The sequence below is a fragment of the Haliotis rubra genome, unplaced genomic scaffold, assembly GCF_003918875.1.
Source record: "Haliotis rubra isolate DU_JTF1 unplaced genomic scaffold, ASM391887v1 Scf146, whole genome shotgun sequence".
In the NCBI taxonomy this organism is placed as follows: Eukaryota; Metazoa; Mollusca; class Gastropoda; order Lepetellida; family Haliotidae; genus Haliotis; species Haliotis rubra.
This window is the reverse complement of record NW_025765403.1, coordinates 292,951-311,128: the sequence shown is the minus strand read 5'-3', so window position 1 is coordinate 311,128 and position 18,178 is coordinate 292,951. Positions and strand designations below refer to the sequence as shown.

At 41.5% G+C, this 18,178-nt stretch overlaps 1 protein-coding gene across 2 annotated transcripts in view; it reads right to left on the bottom strand.

Moving 5' to 3' along the window:
- Positions 1 to 3,281, bottom strand: part of LOC124269623 (filamin-A-like) — a 123,790-nt gene extending 120,509 nt beyond the window's left edge. Inside the window, exon 1 of one of the 2 annotated variants that reach the window (XM_046704659.1) lies at positions 2,606 to 3,281. In XM_046704659.1, coding sequence (XP_046560615.1) covers positions 2,606 to 2,942 — 337 coding nt within the window. In that variant the 5' untranslated portion in view covers positions 2,943 to 3,281. The remainder of the gene's footprint in view (positions 1 to 2,605) is intronic. The other variant, XM_046704660.1, reaches the window with a different exon arrangement.
- Positions 3,282 to 18,178: the final 14,897 nt, after the last annotated feature.

Here is an 18,178-nt window from a genome sequence, read left to right as displayed (position 1 = left end):
ATTTGTCATTTCCTTGTCAAACATATGAGATTCTTGCACCTGGGAGATCACTGAGATCAACTACAGTGGAAGCTGTCCAATCCGGCAAGTTGTCAACATCAGCATAAAATCTCAGTCCCGTCCATGGCTAGTACATTTATCATTTCTTAAAAGCTCTGCAATACGGCAGCTGTCAAGTCCGGATCTCGGTATGAAATGAGCCACCCGAATATGTGTTTATACAGTAATCAGTGCTGTCTAATCTGGCGTGTGGCAAGGAGTCAGTAATCCTGTGTTGAAACTATATGGTTGCCGACAAAGATAATTTAATCTTAGTTCAGTATGGGTGTACTTGTACATGTAATTAGGGAGTTGAGAGAACCACCTTATACAACAATGTATATGAGAGTGATAAAACTGGTTTAGTTCTAGCCGTAGGTAACCATGTCAGCTCTACATTCCGGGACGCTGTCAAAACCGGAGTATTTATTCAGTCCCGACCAGTGCCAGTTTAGACAGCTTCCACCGTATATACCTTTGCTAGAGATCAGCAGATACATGAAGGTATGACAACTTGTATGTACATGTGATGACAGTTGACATGCCATCCTACCTCCAATGTAAATAGCTACGACCATTTGAAAATTTGAAAGCTCTTATTTCAAGATCTTGCTTAATCGGGTATGAGGTTTGTATATCATGGCATATGTACTTACATATGGAATATTGTTTACATACTTCATTGTGGTCTACTGGTATATATGTGTTTATTGAATATAGATAAGTATTGCTGGTATTTGGGCTAATGAATTATATTATAGAGTGGTAAGTGGGCTACTGAACAGTTGTATATGTATATTTAGTACCCACACACACCAAAGTTTAATCTCTCTCTCTCTCTCTCTCTCTCTCTCTCTCTCATTCTTTCTTGGGGCCGATAACAACGATATTGATGAAGTAACATCGCATTTCACTATTATAGAAGTTTCAAAAGTATCTGTATGAACTAAAGGATAACCTTTAATAACATGTAGTAATCTTACCAGTATCTCTCACTGTTTATAGCCTGTATATATTGGGGAAACTGTTCCCATAACTCTCTCTCTCTCTCTCTCTCTCTCTCTCTCTCTCTCTCTCTCTCTCTCTCTCTCTCTCTCTCTCTCTCTCTCTCTCTCTCTCTCTCTCTCTCTCTCTCTCTCTCTCTCTCTCTCTCTCTCTCTCTCTCTCTCTCTCTCTCACACACACACACACACAGAAGTTTAAGTTTCATCTATAATCTCCTACACACACAAATGCCAGCAGAATTTTCCACTTATCACACGTGTATCTATCTTAATTTATATAGTTAGTGGAAAATTCTGCACATGCTGGTATTCAAGTATATCACTTTCACCAACACAACTGGGGCACACTGAATCCAGGTATTATGTTATCATGGTTGCTGATGAAACAGTTCTATCACCTTGTGGACGTACATATTGACATCAGTCGAAGTAACCAGTCCGTGTCGACCGTTACATGTAACACACACACCATCACATCAAGTGCTCACTCAACAAAGAAGTAATATAAAAACTTGGTGAACCTTGAAATACACTCGGGTTAGTGAGTGTGGTATATGGGATTATCAAAGCATTTCAGTGTTATCTGAACGATGTTGATCATCATACAGCTGCTATCAGATAATCAATCTGATTTGGAAGCACTGTGTTGTTAAATGCTTCTGACCAAGAGATTAGATTCTGTCATGTAAATTAGAAATATGGTCCAAAGAATGTTCATGTTTGTTGTTTATCATTTATCACCGCACTCAGGACTATTCAAGTTATAGACAGAGCTACAGATAACTTTTTGGGTCATTGAGTTATGTACTCGCTTGTGTTCATCTCAATTGGGTATCCTAATTTTTTTGAGTAACCAAATAAATTGTACTCACCTCACTCAAACTCATTTGGGTATTTTGCCATTTCCATTAATTTTAAAAATATAATAAAGTTTAAATGTTAGTGTTTGTTATTTATATTTGATCTGTAATATGAGAAACGATAAGAAAGACTGCAAGTTGTCAAGTTCATGTCCTGAAATAGACCCTCTCAATATACCTCAGTTATTTTATCTATGCACCGGTACGCAAGCTAAGATTTGACATTTTTGTGTGTACGCATGTAAGATCACATTTATTGAGTATTTACAAAAGTCAGGCATACTTGTATGCAATAGACTTAATAGGAATTGAGTTTTCACATAACTATTTGCGTAATTTAAGCAGATACGCAGCTTATCTGTACCTCTGTATAGAATGTTCATGTCAAAAGCAAGTTTTCATGAATACTTATGAATTGATCACCAAAACAAAGCATGAATGGCACTGAATCATCTTGGTGACACAAACCAAATCTACCGAGCCGCTATTGATATACATCCTTATTAGGCTGGTCATTAACCTAATGCCATATATATATATACAACATATAGTGATACTGATCTGAAATAGACACCTCAATCAGGTCAAAGGTGATGGATGGTTGTAGAGTCATGTTCAGAAAGTGTCATTTGCTTAAGGCAAGTGAATCTTAGCCTGGTAAACAGATAGGTATAACGTGAGGGTGTGCATGTGTTTGCTTACCGATGTTGACAAGCCGAATATTGTCGGCGGCGATGGCATTCAAAGCGAGAGTGACATTTTCCAGGAACTGATGCGGGTTATTTGGTTTCTTGATGACTCTTCCGATGCTTGGTTTCTGTTGTAAGGCTGACACGAGGGTACATAGCTTGACCCCATCACACAGGTCCTCCTGTAGGTTCTCAACTGTCAGGCCAGACCCATGAAGCTGGAGGTTTATCCAATTCTGGAAAGTGTTCTTCTGTATAGTGATCCACTTGTCACTGTCCCCACCCCTCACAGACAAACCCCGACCCTCCTTGGATCTCGCCTGGTTGCCAATGATATCAACTTCACTCATAGTTGTAGTAGTAAATTGCTCCACAAATATCCAGGTATCAGGGGGCACCCCTGTTCATTCACACCTTCACAACCGTCGGATCAAATTAAGCACAAAATCAATAGAAATTCCAAACAGCGATCAACAGTTCAATGGAGCCAATTATCGACCCGTCTAGTAGCCCGGCCGCTTGCTTGTGTTTCAGGCGACCCAGAACGTCAAATGAACTAACTCGGCGCTCAGCAAGAATGGACCACTTGCTCTAGTACGAGGGTGTTGGCCCAATCCAGGTAGCGAGCTCGCTACGCACTCCTTGGCTTTGCATATTCAAATCACGGTACACAGAACCGGTTTGTCTTCTCCGCCCGTCAAGCATGACAAGTGACGACCACCTGGTCCTAGTACTAACCTGACGAGTGCTTGCATATATACGCTGCCTTGTCGCGGTGTTCTTGTGAACCTACAGGTAGACAGGTAAATTGCTCGTTGTGAGGTCGCTGGTCATTTACAAGGTCCGAGCTGGAGTTTAAACACCACTCACAGTGTATCAAGTAATTTGAACCGTTTCATCTGATAACTTGTGTGAAGGTATGTAGATGCTGGACAATTTGTGTAACTGAATACCTCACGAGGGCAAACAGCTGACAAGGCGTCGTGTTATTCAAGCCCTGACTCTATGGTTGCGCTGTATTGACGGTGAGCATGGTGATTTTACATAGAACTGAACAATTATAACCTATAACGTTAGTTCCTGGTACTCGGAAGACGTGCCGTTACATGGGCGGATCCAGGAATTTTGAAACGGGGGGGATTCAGGGGGTTCGAACCCCAAGGGGTCCCCCATTGGCTCCGCCAACGCAATAAAAACTCTTCGATGTGGTCTTAAGTCATTTTCAGGGGGGGGCGAGATTCCCCCCTCCCCCTCTCTGGATCCGCCAATGTGTTACCATTGACCCTTCAAGGTGAGAAGGTGGGTTTCGCATTTGTCAACCGTGATAGCTATTACATTCTCACCTTATATGAACATTTTAATTATAACAAAATCTGTTACTTGATTTCTCTAAAACTTTTACTGGGATGTATTTATCCGATTTTATTCATACGAATCTTTGAATTTGTCTCAATAAAGATAGGATACAAATGATATTCTTCCACGATCTAATTGCCAGTTGGTGTATAGATTTGTAATCAGAGATTTAATCATGGGAAATGGAGACCTTGTTTCAGTATTAAGGGTAATCGTCACCTGTAATATTCATAAAATATTTAAACCGGTGAAGATTCGGGATTGGGCTTCAGCATGCGGTAAAGACAACAAGCGGAATGGAATTGTCGAGCCCTCTCAATTGGTTGATGCGTTTCAGCGTATCTTGGTTGCGTAGATCGGTGCCCATGATGTCAATCACAGGATTGTCTGGTCCAGACTTGATTATTTACAGACCGCCGCCATAAAGCTGGAAAATTGCTAACTGGCAAACAACAAAGAAACCACAAAAGAAAACATATACAATACAAAATATGAAGCAGGAGTTCACGCAGGACAAAGTGAATCAACCTGACCAAGACGGCCAAGCTACCCATGACTTGTACCCAATTAAAGATAATGTCAATTAAAATTAACAGAAAAGCAGTTTTAAAAATTTGCATATCATACAAATTTAGTATTTACAAAACCGATGAATAAATTTCAGATGATATGAAATAAGCAATTACTACAGAACAGAAATACATGTCCACGTCGCCTTTATCCTGGTGGAGTGAGTGAGTATGGTTTTATGCCGCTTTAAACAATATTCAAGGAATATCACGGCGGGGTAAAACCGGAAATTGGCTGCACACATTGTAGCCATGTGGGGAATCGAACCCTGGTCTTCAGCGTGGCGAGCGAACGCTTTAACCACTGGGCTACCCCACCGCCCGTATCCTGGTCGACGCAGATTGTATGTATCATCCCGCTGGATGTGATGCTCGGTGGCGGTACGAGGATCCGACATGGATACCCAACACAACCATCATGACGCAAGAGCATGGCATGCTAGCATTCTTTCTTGGGGCCGATAACAACGATATTGATGAAGTAACATCGCATTTCACTATTATAGAAGTTTCAAAAGCATCTGTATGAACTAAAGGCTAACCATTAATAACATGTAGTAATCTTACCAGTATCTCTCACTGTTTCTAGCCTGTATATATTGGGGAAACTGTTCCCATATTCTCTCTGTGTGTGTGTGTGTGTGTGTGTGTGTGTGTGTGTGTGTGTGTGTGTGTGTGTGTGTGTGCTGAGTATTTTCTTTTTCTAATTATATAATTACATAAACATGATGTTCTGAGGATCTAGCATATAGAAATGAAGAATTCATTCATTTGATACTAATTATAGTGATTGCAGGTTTTTAAGGCCAATAAGTAAAAACCTGAATGATATCCGTTTCCCCCAATGTTTCAGACAACAATTCACGAGTTATCAGCCAAACATCTTCATCCCCTTCAGTTTCAGATGATAATTCGTGAAAGTACGTTCATATGACAGTTCGATAACAATACCATGCATGTAAACACATATCAGATTGAAGGCCAAATAATGGCAGAGCATCTGAGCTGAGTCATCATCATCGTTACTGCTCAGTTACAATGTCTGATGTCATCAAAACTCTTTGTACCCGTTTACATTTATAGGAAATATTCGATCCAGTTATTGCAAGTGAAACGGTTACCCTAATCCTGGTTACCAAAGACATGTATTATGACTTTGTACAAATAAAAGGTCGCTTTGTGCCACGTTTGAATGTAGTTTTCAGAACCGACAAAATCATTTATGTTTTGTTGGCTTAACGCTGGTAGCGCTGCATCATTACGGTATAACGGCATCATAGTCTTGTCAGCTTGCTGTTCGAATCCTTTTACTGACTCGCGGATAGTTTATGGCCTCTGCATAAGCACCCAACACTGGTCTGGCTGGCACGTTGATATTTAACCTGAGCCAAATAATGTGGTATTGTATGTGCCAGGCGTGGGAGCATATAGAAGCAGGAGTAGTAGTAGTAGTAGTAGTAGTAGTAGTAGTAGTAAGTGAGTGTGGTGTGGTTTTACGCCGCTTTTAGAAATATTCCAGCAATATCACGGCGGGGGCACCAGAAATAGACTTCACACATTGTACCCATGAGGGGAATCGAACCCGTGTCTTCAGCGTGATGAACGGACGCTTTAACCACTTGGCTACCATACCCCTCGAGTAGTAGTAGTACTAGTAGTAAGAAGTAGTAGTAGTAGTAGTAGTAGTAGTAGTAGTAGTACATTCCAGTGATTGATATCATGAGCATCTATATACGTAATTGAGATACGATAATGTGCATCATCCATGTCAGCGAGGCCTGTTCACCCGTTCGCGTTAGTCGCCTCTTGCTGGCGTGGGTTCTGAAGATCTATTCAAATCTGGACCTACACAGGTCAGTGTGAAGTCTTGTATGAGTTAAGTCTAGTAGGCTTACAGTGATAGTGCGAGAGTGCGATGGCAACAGGATTGTTTCATGATATTTATTTAAGTTTCTGCGGGGATTCTTCTGTTTCAAAACGATTGGGACACTCAAGATAACAGGCAGCCAATATCATATATAATGTTTTTCTGTTCTTCATCATATTACTTACGGGTAAATTATAAATCAACTCTTCCTGAATTACTCAGTAATTTTGCATCGCACATGTGTACAGCATATATATCGATTTTAATTTCAGAATACCACTGGGCAAATAAGCAATACAATGAGTTGTTAGCCGAACAGTATTTTTACTTGCCGATGTAAACACTCAATATCGCGGGTGATTAAAACGTGAAACCACATTATTCCAACCTTGAAAGCATAACAGTATAACAGTCTGTTGTGACTTGTACACGGCTACGCCAATACACTGCTGACTAGCGGGACGCGAACATTGTGTCAAAAGTCTATTGTGACTAGCGGGACCAATAACATTGCTGACTCTCAAGTGTCACATTGTCCATTGTGACATACACATGGTAACACCAATAAAAGGCTGACTCTCATTGTGTCACAGAGTATATTGTGACATGTAGACGGTAACACCAATAAAAGGCTGACTAACATTGTGTCACAGAGTATATTGTGACATGTAGACGGTAACACCAATAAAAGGCTGACTAACACAGAGTATATGGTGACATGTGACGGTCACAGAGTATATTGTGACATGTAGACGGTAACACCAATAAAAGGCTGACTGACTCTCATTGTGTCACAGAGTATATTGTGACATGTAGACGGTAACACCAATAAAAGGCTGACTAACATTGTGTCACAGAGTATATTGTGACATGTAGACGGTAACACCAATAAAAGGCTGACTAACATTGTGTCACAGAGTATATTGTGACATGTAGACGGTAACACCAATAAAATGACATTGTGTCACAGAGTATATTGTGACATGTAGACGGTAACAGGCTGACTATTGTGTCATATATTGTGACATGTAGACGGCAACACCAATAAAAGGCTGACTCTCATTGTGTCACAGAGTATATTGTGACATGTAGACGGCAACACCAATAAAAGGCTGACTCTCATTGTGTCACAGAGTATATGGTGACATGTAGACGGTAACACCAATGAAACGCTGACTCTCATTGTGTCACAGAGTATATTGTGACATGTAGACGGTAACATCAGATATATGCTGACTCGTGTGACGTGTACATTGTGTCACAGTGTTTATATTGACATGTAGACGGTAACACAATAAAACGCTGACTCAGATATATGCTGACTCGTGTGAACATGTACTAACATTGTGTCACAGTGTTTATATTGAGATATAGACGGTAACACCAGATATATGCTATGGTGACATGTGACGTAACACTGTGTCACAGTGTTTATATTGAGATGGCTAGACGGTAACATCAGATATATGCTGACTAGCGTGACATGTACATTGTGTCACAGTGTTTATAGTGGCATATAGATGGTAACACAAGTTAAAGGCTGGCTTTCATGACAAGTACATTGTAAAAGTACACAAGTAAAAGGCAGACATTATGTCACAGTTTTACATTGAGATATAGACGGTAACACCAGATATATGCTGACTCGTGTGACATGTACATTGTGTCACAGTGTTTATATTGAGATGTAGACGGTAACATCAGATATATGCTGACTCGTGTGACATGTACATTGTGTCACAGTGTTTATATTGAGATATAGACGGTAACACCAGATATATGCTGACTCGTGTGACGTGTACATTGTGTCACAGTGTTTATATTGAGATATAGACGGTAACACCAGATATATGCTGACTTGTGTGACATGTGATGTGTACACCGTGACATCAGTGTTTATATTGAGATATAGACGGTAACACCAGATATATGCTGACTTGTGTGACATGTACATTGTGTCACAGTGTTTATATTGAGATATAGACGGTAACACCAGATATATGCTGACTCGTGTGACATGTACATTGTGTCACAGTGTTTATATTGAGATATAGACGGTAACACCAGATATATGCTGACTTGCGTGACATGTACATTGTGTCACAGTGTTTATATTGAGATATAGACGGTAACACCAGATATATGCTGACTTGCGTGACATGTACATTGTGTGACAGTGTTTATATTGAGATATAGACGGTAACACCAGATATATGCTGACTTGCGTGACATGTACATTGTGTCACAGTGTTTATATTGAGATATAGACGGTAACACCAGATATATGCTGACTCGTGTGACATGTACATTGTGTCACAGTGTTTATATTGAGATATAGACGGTAACACCAGATATATGCTGACTTGCATGACATGTACATTGTGTGACAGTGTTTATATTGAGATATAGACGGTAACATCAGATATATGCTGACTTGTGTGACATGTACATTGTGTGACAGTGTTTATATTGAGATATAGACGGTAACACCAGATATATGCTGACTTGCATGACATGTACATTGTGTCACAGTGTTTATATTGAGATATAGACGGTAACACCAGATATATGCTGACTTGCATGACATGTACATTGTGTCACAGTGGTTATATTGAGATATAGACGGTAACACCAGATATATGCTGACTTGCGTGACATGTACATTGTGTCACAGTGTTTATATTGAGATATAGACGGTAACACCAGATATATGCTGACTTGCATGACATGTACATTGTGTCACAGTGGTTATATTGAGATATAGACGGTAACACCAGATATATGCTGACTTTGCATGACATGTACATTGTGTCACAGTGTTTATATTGAGATATAGACGGTAACACCAGATATATGCTGACTTGCGTGACATGTACATTGTGTCACAGTGTTTATATTGAGATATAGACGGTAACACCAGATATATGCTGACTTGAGATATAGACATGACATGTACATTGTGTGACACATTGTGGTTATATTGAGATATAGACGGTAACACCAGATATATGCTGACTTGCGTGACATGTACATTGTGTCACAGTGTTTATATTGAGATATAGACGGTAACACCAGATATATGCTGACTCGTGTGACATGTACATTGTGTGACAGTGTTTATATTGAGATATAGACGGTAACACCAGATATATGCTGACTTGCATGACATGTACATTGTGTCACAGTGGTTATATTGAGATATAGACGGTAACACCAGATATATGCTGACTTGCGTGACATGTACACTGTGTCACATTGTTTGCGGAGGGAGAGAGCGCAGTCAAACACGAATCGAAAATGGTGATTATACGACCGCCTCCAAAAGATTGCAAAATCCCCTCCGACGAGAGACCATCCCGCTCCTTTGACTATACATAAATTTCCATTACATCGTTCTAATTCTACATAAAGAAACACTTTTAACCTTAAACACCACCCCAGTCTGTCTTAATTAGCATCTTTGGCCATGACCAATGACAGATGACTTATTGCCGACCGAACGACGTTAAATAAAGCCGGTGTTGATGTGAGCGAGTGAGTTTCACGCCGCTTGTAGCACCATTCCAGCAATATCACGGCGGGGGACACCGGAATAGGGCTTCACACATTGTACCCATGTGGGGAATCGAACCTGGGTCTTCAGCGTGACGAGCGGCCGCTTTAACCATTAGGCTACACCAACGCCCCGTCTTGACGTGTGTCTAAAGTAATCACATGTATCGTCTAGACGTGAGTAAACTGGATTCTACACAGAAAAATTGCATGCTTCTGTCGAGGGTAATACGGGCTGATGTACGCCTCTTTGTAGCAGTGTTACCCGAGTCGGTAGGCGAGGGATGACACTGCTACAAAGAGGCGTACATCAGACCGTATTACCCGAAGGAGAAGCATACAGCGTATTTATCTTACCGCCATGTTAAATGTACAAAATATCATTATATTTTATGTTAAAGATCGCGACCGACTATATGACATGTAAACAAAATGGCGTCTGCCTCTCGACTGGATATTTAACATCAGTGAAACATATTCTGACACGCATAAAACTTCTATAAAAATTGTTAATTATGCTTAAGCTGAGTGTGCAAACCACTCAATGTATAAACTAGCTTAAATAAAGCAGTGAAAGTCGGTAAAATAAATCTGTACAAAGTGAACACAAAAACAGCTGATCGAACGGTTTTCGAACTCCGGGCACTGCATGCGTCATATTATGACGTCATACGATTGTTAGCGCTTCAGCTTCTCGGCGGAGAGCTTGGCGGTTACCATGGCAGCGGGTAATATTTTTCCTCCTGGGAGGGTGACACGGAAACTTGTTAAACCGTCATTGACCAATGAAATTAAAGTATTTTACATGGAGGTAAGATAAATCATATTATTACAGCTACACGGCCGCATGTTCCTAGCGGGAGAACGGGGTCGTGGACGCTAACGCCATCCGTGACAAGCAGTGCAAGTGGACCAGGATCTGCAATATCGAACTGTCAACTGATCATGGCGCAACGTTTAACGTAGAGGGACGCAACTGTTCACAATGAACTGTAAGGTTTTCATAAAACAGTCGAAGAACCCAATCTGATTAATGGTGGAACAAGTACAATGATAGTGAAAGGCGTATTTTAGAGTGAGCTCCAGGGATGACGGATGAATGGATTCATCTCCAAATGATGGAGAGCATTAACTGACCTACGACGCCCTACAAAGGTCCTCACGTCAAATGGAGATAACAAAGGAGGGTATTGGCTAACTGTTATCTACAGCGTTACACTGGTTTTGAAGAAATCCCCAATGAAAGTTGCTAAATATCATGAAAAACTCCTATTGTTATCTTATTTTCGCAATATCACTGTAAGCCTGCTAGATATAAATAAGACTTTTCATGGACCCGTGAAAATCCGACTTAAAACAGGGTGCCGTTGTACAAAGGTGATCGTATATGCCATACCTTAACATACACGTACGAGCGTCTTAGCGCTAAGGTTGCTTTGTACAACTTTGATCTTCAGTAGCCCATGCTCGCCGTAAGAGGCGACTAACGGGATCGGGTGGTCAGTTTCGCTGACTTGGTTGACACATGTCATCGCAATCCAATGTTCATGGTGTTAATAACTGGATTGTGTGATTCAGAGTCGATTATTAACAGACTGCTGTCATATAGCTGGAACGTTGCGTTCAACAATAAGCAAACAACATTATGCAGTAGACATCCACAGTCTGGTGGACATAGCTTCTACCTGGGAGGTTCGATGCTTTGGCGGCATGTAGAAAGACGTTTAAAGCGAATTATTGGCGCTCGGCAGAAAAAACAAGGATAAACCAAGGACTGGTCAGTTCGGTATACTGTGTTTGGCTAGTACCAAAACACCAGCAGAAGCCCTCACACTCTCAGGTGTGTCGCAATGCAGGCGCAACACAATCGTGGCGTGTCAACCCATCATCTTTACAACAATAAGCAAAGGTTCTATATCTAGTCATTTTCATTTTATGACTGTAAGACTGACACACATGGTCCTCGTCAGTTGTAAACTATATTTAAGTGTGGGAAATCTAATTTTATATAAATTATGTAACGTACATAAATAAATCCATATGAATAATTGAACATATACATACTTATCAGATAGTTGAGGTATCACGGGGAAAATGTAATGGTTTGATTAAACATACATGAATAAATCCATAGATAAATACATATCAGATTTGCTGTAAAGGAGATGTCGTATTAAGAGAATAGTGGAATGACTTGATGATACAAGCTGATGACAGTAAACCATCTGGTTCTTTAGTATAACCATTGAACTTTAGTTTGGGCAGGGGGTCACAATCAAATATATACTCAAATAGTCAACATCACAGTCATGTTGATCTAATAGGAGAGTATAGCCTTGTTCCTTATCTTCACAGGTAGTTGTTGTCGACGATGCTAACGTCTGTCCAGTACCTTCCATAGTGTTCCACTGGGAGTTATACATTTATGTTGGATAAAAAAAACTACTGCTTAAAAGCGGCATGTCTAGTACAGACCTACCGCCGTGCGAATCCAACCTTTTAACCACATCACAAACAGTCTTCATTAAATTTGAGATTTCAGCTGTTGTCCTCCTTGAGTGTGGAGTACCCCAAGGTGCTCCGTTTGAGCCAGTTCTTTTTACATTATACACGCAGCCACTTGGAGCCATGATTGAATAAAAATGACTCAGTCGCAAATGACTCTACGACACTTTGCTGACAATTTCCCAACTGCTCTTCGCCTCTGACGTTAGAGCATCGCATCCACTCCATGAAATGTTGCCTATTAACTTCCTGTTATTCAGGTACAGTAACATCATCTGCTCTAACACTTCGTGATGACGAGGTAGGCTATGACGTTATTCCAGCCACAGTCTGACATGTCCTGTTGCTGTATATGCTCCAACAGTCTGTCATAGAAGGCGCTGACCACGTCCAGTCTGGACGCTCGGGATCTGCTGGACAAAGCCTGCAGGAAAATATGTTCTGTCCAGGATCGGATTGACCAAACAAATCTTCCAACTGATGTTTCTCCATCTTCCATCCCACCTGGAATCAGTAATAAGGATGCTACAATTGCAAGGCAGACAGACACATTAATGGGCTTTGCATTTTTTTCCTCATTGTCATAATACAATTACTCATTTAAACTTTATATTTATTCTGATGAAGTCGCATATTGCACTATGTTATTAGACAAGCTATGTATGTGTATCCACAATAGTACCAGTACAGCGGCAATAGCAAAAAGGAAATAATTGCAATAGAAGGTAATACCATTTTCAATACCATATCATACCACACCACACCACACCACACTATATTATATTATATGTACTGGAGATAGTCCCCATTGTCTTTACTAGTGCCTGTATACCGCATGTCATGCTGTAGGGTTCCTGGTGGCAGATCTCCAGGGACTTGATACGGAGGCCTGCCTTGACGACCGGGGAGTCGTCACAGAATGGTGCTCTCAGTTCCTCCTCACTTCTGTAGTAGGAGGAGTAGTTGGCTGCTTCGTACTCACTCTGAAGTTCAGGAACATCATCAGTGCCTGCTATGTATTGTATAGTAATATCAGCGGTGTACTTAACCCTCACCCTGGGTCCCTTCTGTTAGTCGCAGGCCCTGGGGCACTAATCTGTTTTTCTTTTCTTAAACAAGAAAAGTCTATGCCTTGTAAATATGAAAACCTATCAATACAGGTTCAGGAAATCACTATGGAGGTATTGCAGAGACTAGTAAAAGAAAAGGGGGTAAGAGTGTTGACGAACTGCGCCAAATCATCAAGGATACAAAACCAACTTGGTGTAACCGTGACTGTTGTCCAACCAAGTTACTACTTCAAATCATTGATTGTGTTCTGCCAGTTATTACCAAAGTTGTCAACTTGAGCCTGTCAACTGGAGCGGTTCCTGTAAGCTTCAAGACAGCTGTCATTAAGCCCACAATCAAGAAGCCTTCACTTGATCAAGACATCTTGAAAAATTACAGGCCAATATCCAACTTATCTTTTATTGTCCAAAGTCTTGGAGAAATTTGTAAACATCCAACTTTTGGACCACATGGAGCCATTGTCCCTTGCTGAGAAGTGGTATCAAGGCGCAACAATGTAACATAGAGCTTGGGCGATGCGACCGGGCCAGAGGGTTAACTAACAGTATCTACATGAATGGAATGACACAACGAATATCACCCTCGTCACAAAACAATTGCACCAAAAACATGAAGACAAAACGCCAACTCGAGGTCGAAGTCACTTTTTGCGCCCAGTAGATTTGGTGTAAATGTTTCTGCTGTGTTCTATGTCTTTATAAATACGAAATTACAAACGTAACGATCAAAGCCGCATTGCTTCTTTGACCTCAACATTTCATGGTCAGAATTTGTGTCGAGTGCATACACATCCTTTTACGAAAAACATCATAAAATCATAATATAGAAAAATGATTGTTGTGGCGTAATCTGTTAAAACACATAAACTGGGATGAACTGTATTTACACTGCGATGTTTGAAGACCTACATCCTTACCTATGTTCACGGAGAAATAATAGCATCACATCAGTTATCAAGTTACATGCTACTGTCATTTAAAGTTTTTATGTTTTTATCTTTTCAGCAAATGTAATCGTTTCAGCAAATACCTTAGTGATTACACGCAAATTCCGGAACAATCTCCATACTGTCGTCATAGCAACCCAGAGATTTTGTAAATGAACTCTGCTCTGGCCATATCGTCTTTTGGAGTCTTCCGCAGGGAGTATCAACATCATATATCCACCTATGATGGAACTAATATTATATACAACACAGTCGTTTTCATAATATACTGAGTCAAAAAAGAAACTTCACATTCTTTCTTCAGGGCACTATAAAAGAACAAGAGATGGTAAGATGGTTAAATTGTTATTATTTCATTGCTGAGGTCTGTGTGATGTACTCGATACACTGGTGACAGTGCCATAATCAGTTCCATTAGGCAACACCGCCGTTCCAAAACATGGGTATACAGAATGTCAAGGTCACAAGAATAAAAATGCGAAATTTCTCAGTTCAGTATTATCGTGTATGGCCGCCCCGCTATTCACCACTGCCAAACACCGTCTCCTCATCGACTGCCTGATGCTTGTGAACACGTGGTTGGGGATTCTGCGCCATTGCTCTTGAAAGGCAGCGCCAGAAGTTCCTGCAAATTCTGAGGTTGGTTCCTAAGACCACGAAGCCTTCTCCCAAGAGCATCCCAAACGTGCTCTATTGGATTAAGGTCAGGGGACCTCGATGGCCAGTCCATGACGTTGATTCCAGCGTTTTGAAGGAAATTTCGTGTCAAAATCGCGGTATGCGGCCGAGCATTATCATGCTGGAACTGTAGACCTGGGCCATGAGCCGCCATAAAAGGAACGAGTTCAGGGGTGAGCACCTGGTCGCGGTAAGCAGCAGCTGTGAGGTTTCCACGGATGACCAGAAGTCGGGAACGATTGTTCCACAGAAAGCACCCCCGCACCATGCAACTTCAGCCCCGAATCTGTCGACTTCCTGTACACAACATTGGGCATACCGTTCACGACGTCGTCTCCAGACTCTATGCCTGCCGTCCGCGAATCTGAGGGTAAACCTGGATTCATCGCTAAAGACGACTCGATTCCAGTCTCTCTGGGTCCATCGGAGGTGACGTATATTATATTATATGTACTGGAGATAGTCCCCATTGTCTCTTTAGGTAGTGCCTGTATACCGCATGTCATGCTGTAGGGGTTCCTGGTGGCAGATCTCCAGGGACTTGATACGGAGGCCTGCCTTGACCACCTGGGGAGTCGTCACAGAATGGTGCTCTCAGTTCCTCCTCACTTCTGTAGTAGGAGGAGTAGTTGGCTGCTTCGTACTCACTCTGAAGTTCAGGAACATCATCAGTGCCTGCTATGTATTGTATAGTAATATCAGCGGTGTACTTAACCCTCACCCCGGGTCCCTTCTGTTAGTCGCAGGCCCTGGGGCACTAATCTTTTTTCTTTCCTTAAACAAGAAAAGTCTATGCCTTGCAAATATGAAAACCTATCAATACAGGTTCAGGAAATCACTATGGAGGTATTGCAGAGACTAAGTAAAAGAAAAGGGGTAAGAGTGTTGACGAACTGCGTCAAATCATCAAGGATACAAAACCAACTTGGTGTAACCGTGACTGTTGTCCAACCAAGTTACTACTTCAAATCATTGATTGTGTTCTGCCAGTTATTACCAAAGTTGTCAACTTGAGCCTGTCAACTGGAGCGGTTCCTGTAAGCTTCAAGACAGCTGTCATTAAGCCTACAATCAAGAAGCCTTCACTTGATCAGACATCTTGAAAAATTACAGGCCAATATATATCCAACTTATCTTTTATTGTCCCAAGTCTTGGAGAAATTTGTAAACATCCAACTTTTTGGACCACATGGAGCCATTGTCCCTTGCTGACAAGTGGTATCAAGGCGCAACAATGTAACATAGAGCTTGGGCGATGCGACCGGGCCAGAGGGTTAACTAACAGTATCTACATGAATGGAATGACACAACGAATATCACCCTCGTCACAAAACAATTGCACAAAAACATGAAGACAAAACGCCAACTCGAGGTCGAAGTCACTTTTGCGCCCAGTAGATTTGGTGTAAATGTTTCTGCTGTGTTCTATGTCTTTATAAATACGAAATTACAAACGTAACGATCAAAGCCGCATTGCTTCTTTGACCTCAACATTTCATGGTCAGAATTTGTGTCGAGTGCATACACATCCTTTTACGAAAACATCATAAAATCATAATATAGAAAAAGAATGATTGTTGTGGCGTAATCTGTTAAAACACATAAACTGGGATGAACTGTATTTACACTGCGATGTTTGAAGACCTACATTCTTACCTATGTTCACGGAGAAATAATAGCATCACATCAGTTATCAAGTTACATGCTACTGTCATTTAAAGTTTTAATGTTTTTATCTTTTCAGCAAATGTAATCGTTTCAGCAAATACCTTAGTGATTACACGCAAATTCCGGAACAATCTCCATACTGTCGTCATAGCAACCCAGAGATTTTGTAAATGAACTCTGCTCTGGCCATATCGTCTTTCGGAGTCTTCCGCAGGGAGTATCAACATCATATATCCACCTATGATGGAACTAATATTATATACAACACAGTCGTTTTCATAATATACTGAGTCAAAAAAGAAACTTCACATTCTTTCTTCAGGGCACTATAAAAGAACAAGAGATGGTAAGATGGTTAAATTGTTATTATTTCATTGCTGAGGTCTGTGTGATGTACTCGATACACTGACAGTGCCATAATCAGTTCCATTAGGCAACACCGCCGTTCCAAAACATGGGTATACAGAATGTCAAGGTCACAAGAATAAAAATGCGAAATTTCTCAGTTCAATATCGTGTATGGCCGCCCCGCGCATTCACCACTGCCAAACACCGTCTCCTCATCGACTGCCTGATGCTTGTGAACACGTGGTTGGGGATTCTGCGCCATTGCTCTTGAAAGGCAGCGCCAAGTTCCTGCAAATTCTGAGGTTGGTTCCTAAGACCACGAAGCCTTCTCCCAAGAGCATCCCAAACGTGCTCTATTGGATTAAGGTCAGGGGACCTCGATGGCCAGTCCATGACGTTGATTCCAGCGTTTTGAAGGAAATTTCGTGTCAAAATCGCGGTATGCGGCCGAGCATTATCATGCTGGAACTGTAGACCTGGGCCATGAGCCGCCATAAAAGGAACGAGTTCAGGGGTGAGCACCTGGTCGCGGTAAGCAGCAGCTGTGAGGTTTCCACGGATGACCAGAAGTCGGGAACGATTGTTCCCACAGAAAGCACCCCACACCATGCAACTTCAGCCCCCGAATCTGTCGACTTCCTGTACACAACATTGGGCATACCGTTCACGACGTCGTCTCCAGACTCTATGCCTGCCGTCCGCGAATCTGAGGGTAAACCTGATTCATCGCTAAAGACGACTTCGATTCCAGTCTCTCTGGGTCCATCGGAGGTGACGTTGGGCCCACAGCAGACGTTGACGTTGATGAAACGGTGTGAATATTGGCCCACGATATGGACGTCGAGAGTGGAGATTGGCAGCCCGCAATCGATTTCGAAAGGTCTGTGAGGACAGTCGACCTCTAAACATCTCAGCCCTGGTTCGTGTAGCCGGCAGAAATCTGTCACGTAGGTGACGTAGGACGATTTAACGGTCTTCTGCTCGTGACGTCACACGGGGACGACCCGACCTTGGGCGATCAGAAGT